This window comes from Lathyrus oleraceus, chromosome 3 (assembly GCF_024323335.1).
Source record: "Lathyrus oleraceus cultivar Zhongwan6 chromosome 3, CAAS_Psat_ZW6_1.0, whole genome shotgun sequence".
NCBI lineage: Eukaryota > Viridiplantae > Streptophyta > Magnoliopsida > Fabales > Fabaceae > Lathyrus > Lathyrus oleraceus.
The window spans coordinates 508,426,132-508,438,232 of record NC_066581.1 but is presented as its reverse complement, the minus strand read 5'-3'; the positions used below and the strand labels follow the sequence as shown (position 1 = coordinate 508,438,232).

At 32.7% G+C, this 12,101-nt stretch overlaps 2 protein-coding genes across 2 annotated transcripts; one reads left to right on the top strand and one right to left on the bottom strand.

Annotated features, from left to right (window-relative positions):
• Positions 1-3,512: 3,512 nt before the first annotated feature.
• On the top strand, positions 3,513-7,543 carry LOC127128452 (WPP domain-interacting tail-anchored protein 1). Its single transcript, XM_051057803.1, has 5 exons — positions 3,513-3,680; positions 3,883-4,402; positions 4,742-5,868; positions 6,089-6,193; positions 7,167-7,543. The coding sequence occupies exons 2-5, from the start codon at positions 3,928-3,930 to the stop codon at positions 7,371-7,373; spliced, it is 1,914 nt and encodes a 637-aa protein (XP_050913760.1). The 5' UTR covers positions 3,513-3,680; positions 3,883-3,927; the 3' UTR covers positions 7,374-7,543.
• A 261-nt stretch (positions 7,544-7,804) lies between these two features.
• On the bottom strand, positions 7,805-10,987 carry LOC127128450 (pentatricopeptide repeat-containing protein At3g02330, mitochondrial). The gene has a single exon (XM_051057802.1). The coding sequence runs from the start codon at positions 10,907-10,909 to the stop codon at positions 8,348-8,350; it is 2,562 nt and encodes an 853-aa protein (XP_050913759.1). The 5' UTR covers positions 10,910-10,987; the 3' UTR covers positions 7,805-8,347.
• Positions 10,988-12,101: the final 1,114 nt, after the last annotated feature.

Below are 12,101 nucleotides of genomic sequence, written 5' to 3'. Positions count from 1 at the left end.
TCGCTATGGATACGTAGGACCTCAATTCAAATTCGAATTGAGATATTATATTATATCTTACTTTGTGAAATGTGCAAATAACTTATTCACCTTTCCGTTGATGAACCAATAGATTGCAATTATGGTTGCTGAGACATACGTAGACATTACACAAAGGATGATAATGGAGGATTTCAAGGCTACCATGGGTTATCGTTTCTATTTCTCTTGGCTTCAGGATAATTATGAGACACTGGTGGATCATTCTATATTTGAGGTGGCCGATAGGGTGATGTTTATGTTATATCATTACAGATAACACACATTGCTCGTGGTTGATTAGTTTAGAATTTTTATGATTGTTCATTGTAGATAGCATCGACTATTTTATCTGTAGTGAATTATTTTATATTGTTGAGACTTTAACTAAATATTTCATTACATGAAAATTAGCACTACATTACAACAACACGAATATAACTTAACATAACACGACATAACATGAACATAACTTAATCTAATAAGACATTTTAATCACCATTGATACTCTTCAATGCACAATTTCCTCCAAAACACATGAATGGATTCCAATGGAACAAGATAACCTTGGATTTGAATATTTGCAAGTTAGACACATAAGGTAACTCATGTGTTTTCTTAATGGAGCATCCACATGCAATTCTGTCAGCACCAACTCTTTTTTACTCCTCATAACTCATTCATAATGTGTTGTATACACTGTCTTGAGACAAAGTTGTGTAATCTCGAATAAAATGGAGTGTTATACTGATGCTCAATATTGGCAAAACTTTTTTGAAACAATGATCTAATTGCACCTAGTTTCAACTTCAACATGGTGTTGCATCCTAGTATCTGCATAAATCACTTTGACTATTATGCAACATTAGAGAAAAATTCCATAAATAAATTTATTGTAATTTGCATAATAATTTTAAACTCACAAGGTTATAAAATGTATTTGTTTATTGTCGTGTTCCCTAAACGAGTGACTTGGTTAGTCCATGCAACAACAGACTCTTTTTATAGGGTTTCAACCATGTTTAGTACACATGATTAACAAATGAAGGGATATCAACACATACTACCTCAAAATGATACAAGTGTTTCTCAAACTCAAACACTATTTGAATATATGACTTTGTTCCATAGATCCATAACATGCCCTTGCCTATTAGCCTCAACAGACACCTTGCACTTAGAACCAACATTTTTCAAAATATGGAACACACATAAGAGGTGGAATGAGGATGGGAAAACAACTTTAATGACATTCATCAAGGAAAGTTCTCGATCCATCACCATGACCTTGGGAAGTAACTTCTTAGATATGAACAATTCCTTCAACTTCTCCAGTGCCCATGTGAAGTTTGTCTTCCTTTCACGTTCTAAGTAGGAAAACCTGATCGAGAAAGCCAACTTGGTTGGCGTAACACCAACACTCTCAAGTAGTAGGAGCTGCTACCTATTGGTTTTGTACGTGGAGTCAAATATCAAGACCAGGTGAAATGTATTCAACAACTTCATAGAGTCATGACATGTCCAAAATATATCAACATTAACATCCAATTCATTCCTGTTTCTAATCCAACACATGTATTTCTCATCATGAATTATGGTCAACAAATGTTTCATTTATGTGCATGGACCCTTGATATTAGACCGATATGTCGATCTTGCCTTATACACATGCCGCATAATTATCAGATTATCAACATCCCTATCTTTCAATGCAACCACTATGAACCTCCACTCTATATGGTATTTTGTCATGTCATTCAAAAACGGTATTTCATCGAGTTTTAGATAGCTTAATATGTCATGTCCTTCTAAATCCTCAATTAGATCATGATCGTGAATATCACATCTAACTGTTATGTTCTGATCGCAACTGTTTGGCACATATCTCAATTTAAAGGGGGCATTTAACTCTTCTATTAGAAGTGACTTCCGACTTTTTTTAGTTCTTGTAGTTTCCTCCCATATCACAACCCATAATTCAATTTTCTCTCATGCCCGATTGCTAATTTTTTATATCACAACAAATTGTAACAACAATAATACCATGTTGTCTTCTAATAGATTGTGCCCATGATAACACTTCGGTCCGGAAGGAAAATATCCGTTAATTAAAACATATAATGAATTACATATAGATTTCATAACTCGATTAAAATTGTCAAAAGCTCATATAAAACATGTAAGTAAAACATACCAAGACAACGATTAAGAACTATGTAAAATTTGTATAAGAACCATCCATTTCAAATGCATTCATGAAGAGCATCTTATATAATTACCAAAATTTTAGGGGTGAGGAAAAATGCATTATACCGAATTTTTTTAATTTTCGATAAGACAAAAATACATACCATATATTTTTAAAAATATGAAAAAAACTCAAATTAAATTTCTTTAAAAATCGATTTTTTTTTTCCTTTTGGCCATCAGATTTTTAATTAATACTATCCTAATTTTTGTTTAGTAATTAATTTTTTGAGAGTAAATTTTTGACAAAAACTTTAAATTTTAAGAGAGCTAAATAATAATAAAAATTCTTTTTTTAGTATTATTGAAAAATGTGGGAGTGTCATGTGTGAAAGAAAGGGATACCAAGTAGATTCCTCAAAATGTACAGCACCAATTTGAATTGGGCTCAACTAAAACTAGTCAAAGAGATTGATGAGCATCCCTATTCCCACCTCCCTTTTACCAAAACTTATTTTATTAATATTTAAGAAAGTTTTTAAATTTCTAGTTTTAGTTTTTCACAATTTCAATCAATAGATTTAAATTAAAATTTTAATTATAAATCAAACATTAAATTAAACACTTTAAAATTTTTAGAATTATCACAAATTTGAAAATTCTAATATATATATATATATATATATATATATATATATTATATATATATATATATATATAATATATATATATATATATATATATATATATATATATATATATATATATATATATATATATATATATATATATATATATTATATATATAATATATAATATATAATATATATATATATTATATATATATATATATATATATATATATATATATATATATATATATATATATATATATATATATATATATATATATATATATATATATATATATATATATATATATATATATATATATATATATATATATATATATATATATATATATTATATATATATATATATATATATATATATATATTATATATATATATATATATATATATATATATAATATATGCCCCACATATTTATTTTCCACAAAGCAATCTCAATTGGGTATTATCATTGATAAAATAAATTAATAAATAATTTAAATAAACATAAATTTCTGAAATTTAGATCTTATTATCAAAAGAAAAAGAAATATAAATTTCAGAAATATGGACACTTGTTTAAAAAAGAAAATCTCATCATTTTATTTTATTATTCAATAAAACACACTCTGTTTTTCAGAATAAAGAAGGGACACGTGTCAAAAGCAAAAGAAACACCATTTTGCACTCAAAACGCTGCGTTTCACAGTGAGGTGCAAGTGTTGTTCTCTGAATCAATTTTCAGTTAGGTCGCAACCGTTTCCATTGTCTGAAAATTCATCAATCCAACGAATCCGAAAATCAACCCAATTTTTCATCTTCAAATTCCTCAATTTTCAATTGGTATGATTCTATTCGCTTCAATTTTCGTAATTTTGATTGTTTCTTCAATTCAATTTTGTGATCTCCACTCATTTTTTCCTCTTTTTTAATTTTTCAATTTTTCAGTTAAATATTTACTGGATTCAGTGTATTATAGTCAATTTGCAGCTTAAGTATTTAAAGTTTTTTTTTTTGCATTTTGATTTTTTGAGTTTTCTTTCAGGTTCTTGAACAATTATAGTTGAAGTTTTTTTTTAAGATTAGAATTATGGAAACTCAAAATGCTGAAGATAGTACTGGTGATGTTGATGTTAATGTTGGAGGTGATTCACCTAATGTAGATGTTATTGGTGATTTGGAAATGAGTGTAGCGTGTTTCTCTGAGAAAGTTTCAAACTTGAGTATTTTTATGATGAATTTGGAAACTTTGGAAGCTGAATTTGAGGGTTTAGTTATTAAGGATGAAGAAAACATGGATGTGGAGTGTGTTTTAAAGGGTTTTGAATTCGATTTGTTATGTGGGGTGTTGGATTCTGAGGTTAGAGATTTGGGTTTGTTTTTGGATACTCTTCAAGCTGGGATTTCTGATGCTAAAGAGAGAGTTTCTTCTTTCGAAGATTGGCAAGATAGGTTGATTGAATCGGAGCAATGTTTGAAGATGTCCGAGGAGCAGTTTTATGAGATTAAGAAACAATCTGTTAATTTTCAAAGGTTTTTCCATTCTGATAAGAAGGAAGAGAATGGTAAGTAGAGGATCTTAATGATTGGAGTTTATTCATGTAGTTTTTGTTTGTGTTTGCAGTTTGCACATTGATTGCTTTGCTTGTTTTTTATCTGCTCATGATCTTATCTGAATATGCATTGTGAGTGCGAAGTTATTTTTCACCGACATCCGATAACAACTCTTCAATTTGCCACATCATGTTTGCCATTTTTAAAATAAAAATGCTATGTGATTATTTGTTGTGTTGTGGTTGATTGTCAGTGTAAATAATTTTACAATGTCGGTGTATGTCCAATTTTCTCTTTCTAATAAATATGTTGTTGTCCATTTTTATCTGTGGGATTTTCAATGACGACAGGTAATGTTGAAGAGGGTGGAAATGTCCAAGAGGATAATCAAGTTTTGGATGTAAAAAACACGATGAACATGGAAACAACTTTGAGGATGCTTGAGAAATCTCTAGCAAATGAAATAGATCTTGAGAAGAATTTCAACGACTCGAAGAAAATTGAAGAAAAGCTTAAACACAGGATTGCTTCTTTAGAAGACGAGCTAATTCAAACAGAGGAAGAAGCAATTGAAGTTTGGGAAAGATGGTCTGAAGCAGACAACGCCCGTGAGATCCTAAAGGGAATTTCAAATGAATTGTTGGCTAAACTCAAACTTTCTCAGTTCAATTTGGTCGGTTTAAGAAAAAGTGAATCCGAGCTTACAGCTAAGCTGGAAACTTATATACATCAATTGAAAAGTAGGGATGTGAATTTGGATAAGATAATCGAAGGCAAAACAACTCAAGATTCTGAAGTTGTCTATTTAAGTGAGAAGGTGTGTTTACTTGAGAAGCAGCTAAAAGAAACTGAATGCCAGTTAGTGAATGTGAAAGCCTCAGCCGATGAATATCAACAACAGTATAACGTTACATGTTCTCAAATTACAGACATGGATAACCTTATCATTGAACTGAAAGAAAATGCATCGAATGCAGAAAATCGGGCTAATGCTGCGGAAGTTCAGTGCAAAGTATTGACGGAAACAATTGAAGAACTCAACAAGGAGCTTTCTCTTTTAAAAGACAGTGGTATCACATCTGAGAGTGTAGAGTTACTTGAGAGGCAGCTAAAGGAGTATGATTTAAAGCTGCAAAATGCAGTAGCATCTGCTGAAGCTAGTCAAGAAAAGCAAAAGATGCTGTATTACACAATCGAAGATATGAAACATGTGATAAAAGATCTAAAGTCAAAGGTTTCTAAAGCTGAGAGTTTAGCTGACAGTGCAGAGGAGAAGTGTATCATATTATCTGAATCTAATGCTGACTTAAATGAGGAAATAAGTTTCTTGAGGAATCGATTGGAATACTTGGAGGGATCGCTGCGCCAATCGGAGGAAGCGAAAAGGGCAACTGCAAAGGATATTGGAAAGCGAACCAAAGTTTTCAAAAGTTTGGTGACACAGCTAGCATTGGAGAGAGAGCATCTTAATAAGAAGGTAAAGACCAAGCTTTTGAAATCTCGTTTCAATCCACTACATTATACTAATTCCATACAGACCTGCAAAGATATCTCTGGACTACGTAATGTTTAATTTGAGTATTCCTTGCTCATTAATCAACAGAAACAACTAGGGTATCAATTAATCTGCATAGAATGATAATTTGTGTGTTAAGAGGGATTTGCATAGAATGATAATTTGTGTCCTTTATTTGCAGTTATCCTCCTTAGCAAGCGAGAACAAAATTTTGGTAGTGAAGCTGAAGCAGGCATATAAGGATCCTTCTCAAGAAGTTAGTGCGACTTTGTCTTCTGAGCACGAGGTTGGCACTTTAGACTTTACCAACATGTTTTCTATTTGTATCGTTTCTGATATGCTAGAATCTCCTAAGTAGTTCTAAGTAGTTAACATACGATATTAGTTGGCTTAAAGTGTATGCTCTTTAACCCGATTCTCCTAGACTTATACATGTTCTAGAAAGATTGTCTGCATAAAAGTCGGGCATCCTCCTCCTTCATTTATAGTTGTGAGCTAATTTCTTGAAATAACTTTGATCTGATATTTTGATATAAGTGTTTGTTCAGTTGATTTTAATATATGCTGTAGTGTATGCTTTGTTTTTTTGTGTGTCAAGGCCAATATTTATTTTTATTAGCTATGAAAAGTCTAAACCTAAGATTTTTTTGTGTGGATCATTTTGCAATGTCTCATCACTCCATTTTGCAATGTTTTTGGATAGTTTTGTAAATGTGATTTTTTATGAGATGAATAAGATTAATTACTTTTAAGGGCACATGTTAAAGAATTTAATATAGAAATACTATCTTAAAAAAAGTCGCATGTTCATTTTCTGAAAAGTTTACAAAATGTTTTTTTTATACAAAATTTCTACTTTTGGATTGTTTAACATGTTCCTTTAGAACACATGTTAACATGACCCTTTATTAATAAGTGTGAAGTTTGTTAATTAATAAGTTTTATACTTGAGGGAGCAATTATTATGGTATTATCTTGTGCTAAAACCATGAACACTAGATTGGTCGAAGTAGTAAGGGATTTGGGCCCCTTAAACAAGTGGTCAGGGGTTCTGTACTTGTGGAAAATACAACGAAACACCTGCCACTGAAATGTTATTTAGATCTAGTTACATACTTTAACAGTAATTATAACAACATTTTATCATTTCTGTGAAATGTTCAATCATTATTAGCCTCGATACTTATTTTATTTTATAACAGAAGAGAAATATGGACCAGAGCAAAGTTCTAATTGTTGTTCCTATTTTTCTTTTCCAGGATAACAAGTCATCCAAAACTTCATCTGCAAATGATGATGAAATAAAGTCCGATTCTACTACATCAGATGTTGGGACTGTGAGGAGAATAGACGCAGGAGTTCTTTCTTTTAAGCCCTTATTAATATCATTGTTTGTTGTCGTGATTTCAGTTGCGACCTTTCTGTATTTCCAAGGACTTGAGTTGAATGTCGATGACAGTCTATGAGTTGATTGTCATCAGTTTTTGCTTTATTTTTTGGATAAGGCAAGAGACTATTTGTGGGATAGAATGAAAAGCCATTGACATTGTAGGTTTTAATGAAAAGCATTGTGTAGTAATCAAATTTTGTTACAATAGTATTTTCATTTGTGGCACATATTACTCTTTCTTTTGAACATGTTTCTTAACCATATTGTTATTTTATATTGTTATTTTTATAGAGGGATAACACATAGTACTATAGTTGTTATAATATAATAGAAAAATATAATTTATAATTTAGATATCTAAAAAACCGATTCAAATTAAACCGTATATATAATTTAAATATCTAAAAATTGATTCAAATCACTTATAAAGTGTTTAGGTGTATTAAGGACGTTAAGAAATTGATATCCACTGCGTCAAGAACATTTTACTATCTATGCAATGGTTGGTGATCCATATTGATGTGTGGGCTACATTTCAAAAATAAAACAAATAATTTAGTCGAAATTCTTTTTTCCAATTAACACATTATAGAAAGAATTAAACAAAAGGAATTGGTATGTTACAAACAATTGAACTTTTTATGGCAATCAACCTGCTAAAATGCTGACAGATCTTTAATCCTTGTCACTACAGATGTAGTTGACATACAGGAACATGGTTAATAGGCTTAGAGAGTGTAAAATCAGAATGAATTACCTTCAAGCACAAGCTCATTGTTGTAAACCAATCTGCTGGATAAATCATTCGAACTTGTCGTGACGCCCTAAATGAACACCATATCCAGCCAGAGATTCTGTTAAATGAAATCGTCAGTATGCCATTGAAATCGTCAGCTTGTGAAAAAGCAAAACTCAGACCGCTATCCGGTACAGAGCAATCCGACCGCAAATTTGTCTTCCATATCTTTCAAATTGCTCAGTTCATGACAGACTGCTGCTTTAGAAATCGTCATCATGCCATTGAAGACGGCGTCTAAATTCTTTTCTACATTATCTCACACTACACGCAGCGATTTTGTGTTCCTCATAATGATCTTGTTCTTCCGGTTCCTCGTCTAGCAGGAAGTTATCAATATCAGGAACATATCCATCCCACTTCATCTCATCCACAAGTAAATGAGTTTGCTGGTATATCTCTTCAGATTTTGGATGCGCCTTGTCTCCGACAAGAAACGCATGCACCTCGTCTCTTAACTCAATCCAGCTACATCCTGGCTCTTTCTTTAACTTATAATTCTTCATCAAACTTCTTATTTTCGCAACCTCGCCCCAGATTCCTGCAATAGCATATACGTTTGACAAAAGAACGTAAGCAGAAGAATCTTGAGGGTCCAACTGCAATAAAGAATTGGCTGCTTTTTCTGCAACTTCGACATTCCCTTGCAGCTTGCAAATACCGAGTAAAGTTCTCCATATTACATCATCAGCTTCAAATGGCATGCTTTCAATAAGCTTCAGAGCTTCATTCACTTGGCCTGACCTACCTAGTAGATCTACCATACATGAATAATGCTCCATCTGAGGATCTAAACCGTAATCACTTCGCATTTTTCGGAAGTAATGTAGTCCCCTATCTACAAAGCCCATATGTGCACAAGCTCTGAGGACTGAAATAAAAATTGTATGGTTTGGTTTCACATTCTGAAGCTGCATCTCCTCAAATAATTTAATGGCTTCTTCTCCAAGTCCATGGTATGCATATGCACAAATCATGGCGCTCCAAGTCACGTAGTCCCGCTTAGGCGCCTTCTCAAACATTACCCGTGAATCCTGCATATTTCCACATTTTGAATACATGTCTACAATAGTGCTAGCTATATACACATCTGAATGTAACTGTAGCTTTAAAATTTGTCCATGAATCTGTTTCCCAAGTTCGACGGTAGCCAAATTAGCGCAAATATCGAGAACCGTAGCATATGTGAAGTTGTCGGGTATTACACCGACTTGTAGCATATGAGAAAAATACCTCAAAGCATTTTCACCTTGCTTTTGCGACGAGAATCCCGAAATGATTGAATTCCAAGAAACAGTTGTTTGCTCTTCCAATCTCTCATGAATCTTTTCTGCCTCCACTAGCATTCCACACTTGCAATACATATCAATCATGGCACTTCCAACAAACCAATCCAACCCCATTCCAGACTTAATAACTCTTCCATGGATTTCCATACCATAGTTCAAAGCTTTCTGACCGGCACATGCCTTAACAACACTCCCGAAAGTAAAATCATCGGGTTCCATTGTTGACCGCAACATCGAAACAAAGAGTGAAAGCGTTTCTTCTACTCGTTCATTTTGCTCGTGAGCGGCAATGATTGCATTCCAAGATACAGCATCCTTTCTTTCCATGTCATCAAATATCAAACAAGCTTCCATTAATGCTCCACATTTTGCATACATATCTAAAATGGTATTCGCAACACAAATATTAAACTCCAAAGCACATTTGACCGCTAATCCATGTAGTTGAATCCCCTCCAAATGGCCTCTGATCGCCGAACATGCAGTCAAAGCACCAGACAAACTAATTTCGTCGAAGCCAAGATAAGACTTCTGTAAAGACTGAAAAATCTTTAATGCTTCAAGACCTTGATCTTGTCGTGCATATCCAACAATAATGGCATTATGAGATTGCCGAGTAGGATTAGGGAATGCGTTAAATAGTTTTCGAGCATCAAACATTCTGTCACATTTAGCATACATATCTAATGTAGCAGTTCCTACTATACTATCATATCCGAAATTAGTCTTTAAAGCATACGCATGCAACTGCGTGCCGAATTCAAATGCAGATAATCCGGCACACGCCCTAAACGCACTAGCAAAGGTTGATTGACTCACCCCTATACCTTCTTTAACCATATCCGCATACAACTTTAATCCCTCAATAAATCGATCATTTCGAACATAGCCTGCAATTACAGCACTCCAACACACCGAATTCCTCTCCGGCATTGCATCAAAAACCTTAAAAGCATGATCAAGTCTCTTACACGTTGAATACAAATCCACCAGAGCAGTACCCGTTACAACATCACTCTCAAAACCCATCCGAATCGCAAGACAGTGAACCTGAAGTCCTAAACAATAATCCTCAACACCAGTACACGCTTTCAAAACAACAGCAAAAGTAGCATAGTCATGGGAGACTTTCAACGATCTCATCTTGACAAAAACTTCAACCGTCTTTCGATGAATCCCATTCTGTAAATAACACGAGAGCAAGGAATTCCACGAAACAACATCTCTCTCCGGCATTGAATCAAACAAAAACTGCGCAAATCCCATGTTTCCAATTCCAGCATAACCAAATATCATAGTGTTCCAAGAAATTACATCCCTTTGAGGCATTCTGTCGAACACGTTGAACGCGTAATTCATATCGGAACATTTGCAGTAGAATTGAAGCAAACAGTTGGATACAAAGATAGTGGGAACAAAAGCAGATACTATCATCTGTGAATGAGCTTGTTTGCCAGGATTCAGAGCTTTTAGGTTGGAACATTTTTGGAAAATATGGGAAAATGTTAGTTTCTTTGTGAGGTTCATTTTGATTGAGGAAATGGAACAAATTACACTATCACGTCTGCATGGCTGCAGCAATTTTATGACTGTGACTTTTTCATGTTTTAACTATCCACATCTTAATAATCACCTCACTTCATACCCGAATAATATAAATTTATATATTTTAATTTATATTATTATAAAAAAATAAATATCTATTAATTTTTAAAAACGCATCAATTTTAAACAATTACATATTTAATATTTAATATAAATAATCATTTATTTCATAATTCAACTATAAATTTTTTACAAAATTTAAATTAATATAATACTTTATACTTGATGTATTTATTTTTATTATAAATATGGGTAATAGATACGAATGTCATTGTTGATATCCAAACGAGTATGGGTTCGAGTACAAGATTTTTTTTAATTGCGGATATGAGGACGGGTACTAGAGTATACTATCCAAACTCTGCTCATTGTCATCTCTATTCTGAGTAGACCTGTCAAATCAGTCTGCTGTAGTCTAGCGAATGAAACTGTTTAAATGAGGTGGGCTAACCTATTATTTCTTTAAGATACAAATTTGTTGGCCCAATCCAACACCCTAAAATCTAGGAAAATTCTTATCTCACCCTATGGAGCGTAATAACACCCTATAGAAAATCTAAAATATCCCTTAGATTTCGGAGATGCATATTCAGACACATTTTGTCTTAAGTCAAAACGTTACAAATGATTCGAAGATGCATCTCTGAAATATTTTAAAACACACATAATGCATCCTTCTTTGAAAGGTCCACTTTAAATATTTATTGATCCAGAGATGCATCTTCATTTAGGATTTACGGAGATGCATCTCCATAACCTATCAAAACAGTGTAAGTTATAATTGTTTTATGGTTATTCAGATGAATATGACGATTTATAAATGTTAAGGCCTCAACTATGTGATGAGCATTAAACCATACAATTGATATGTAAAAAATGATATATATATAAATTAGATGGTCAAAATAAGCCATCAACCGATACTCAATGAAGTCGAAATACACAATAAAATCGAAATAAGTCAAAATAAAATACAATTGATAATAAATCCAAAATACAAGTACTATCAACTACTGCATATGACAGACTAGAGCTCCTTGACCTCCTCTGTCCCCATCCTCTAACACTGTCTCTGGTACATCAGTGTCTCTCGTGCCTCCGTCGTAATGGCATT

Excerpts from the sequence above, each read along its gene's own strand:
- LOC127128452 (XM_051057803.1), top strand. The coding sequence starts at position 3,928 with ATGGAAACTCAAAATGCTGAAGATAGTACTGGTGATGTTGATGTTAAT. Across the intron at positions 5,869-6,088 it reads GAGAGCATCTTAATAAGAAG|TTATCCTCCTTAGCAAGCGA; the intron begins GTAAAGACCAAG and ends CTTTATTTGCAG. Across the intron at positions 6,194-7,166 it reads CTTTGTCTTCTGAGCACGAG|GATAACAAGTCATCCAAAAC; the intron begins GTTGGCACTTTA and ends TTTCTTTTCCAG.
- LOC127128450 (XM_051057802.1), bottom strand. The coding sequence starts at position 10,909 with ATGAACCTCACAAAGAAACTAACATTTTCCCATATTTTCCAAAAATGT.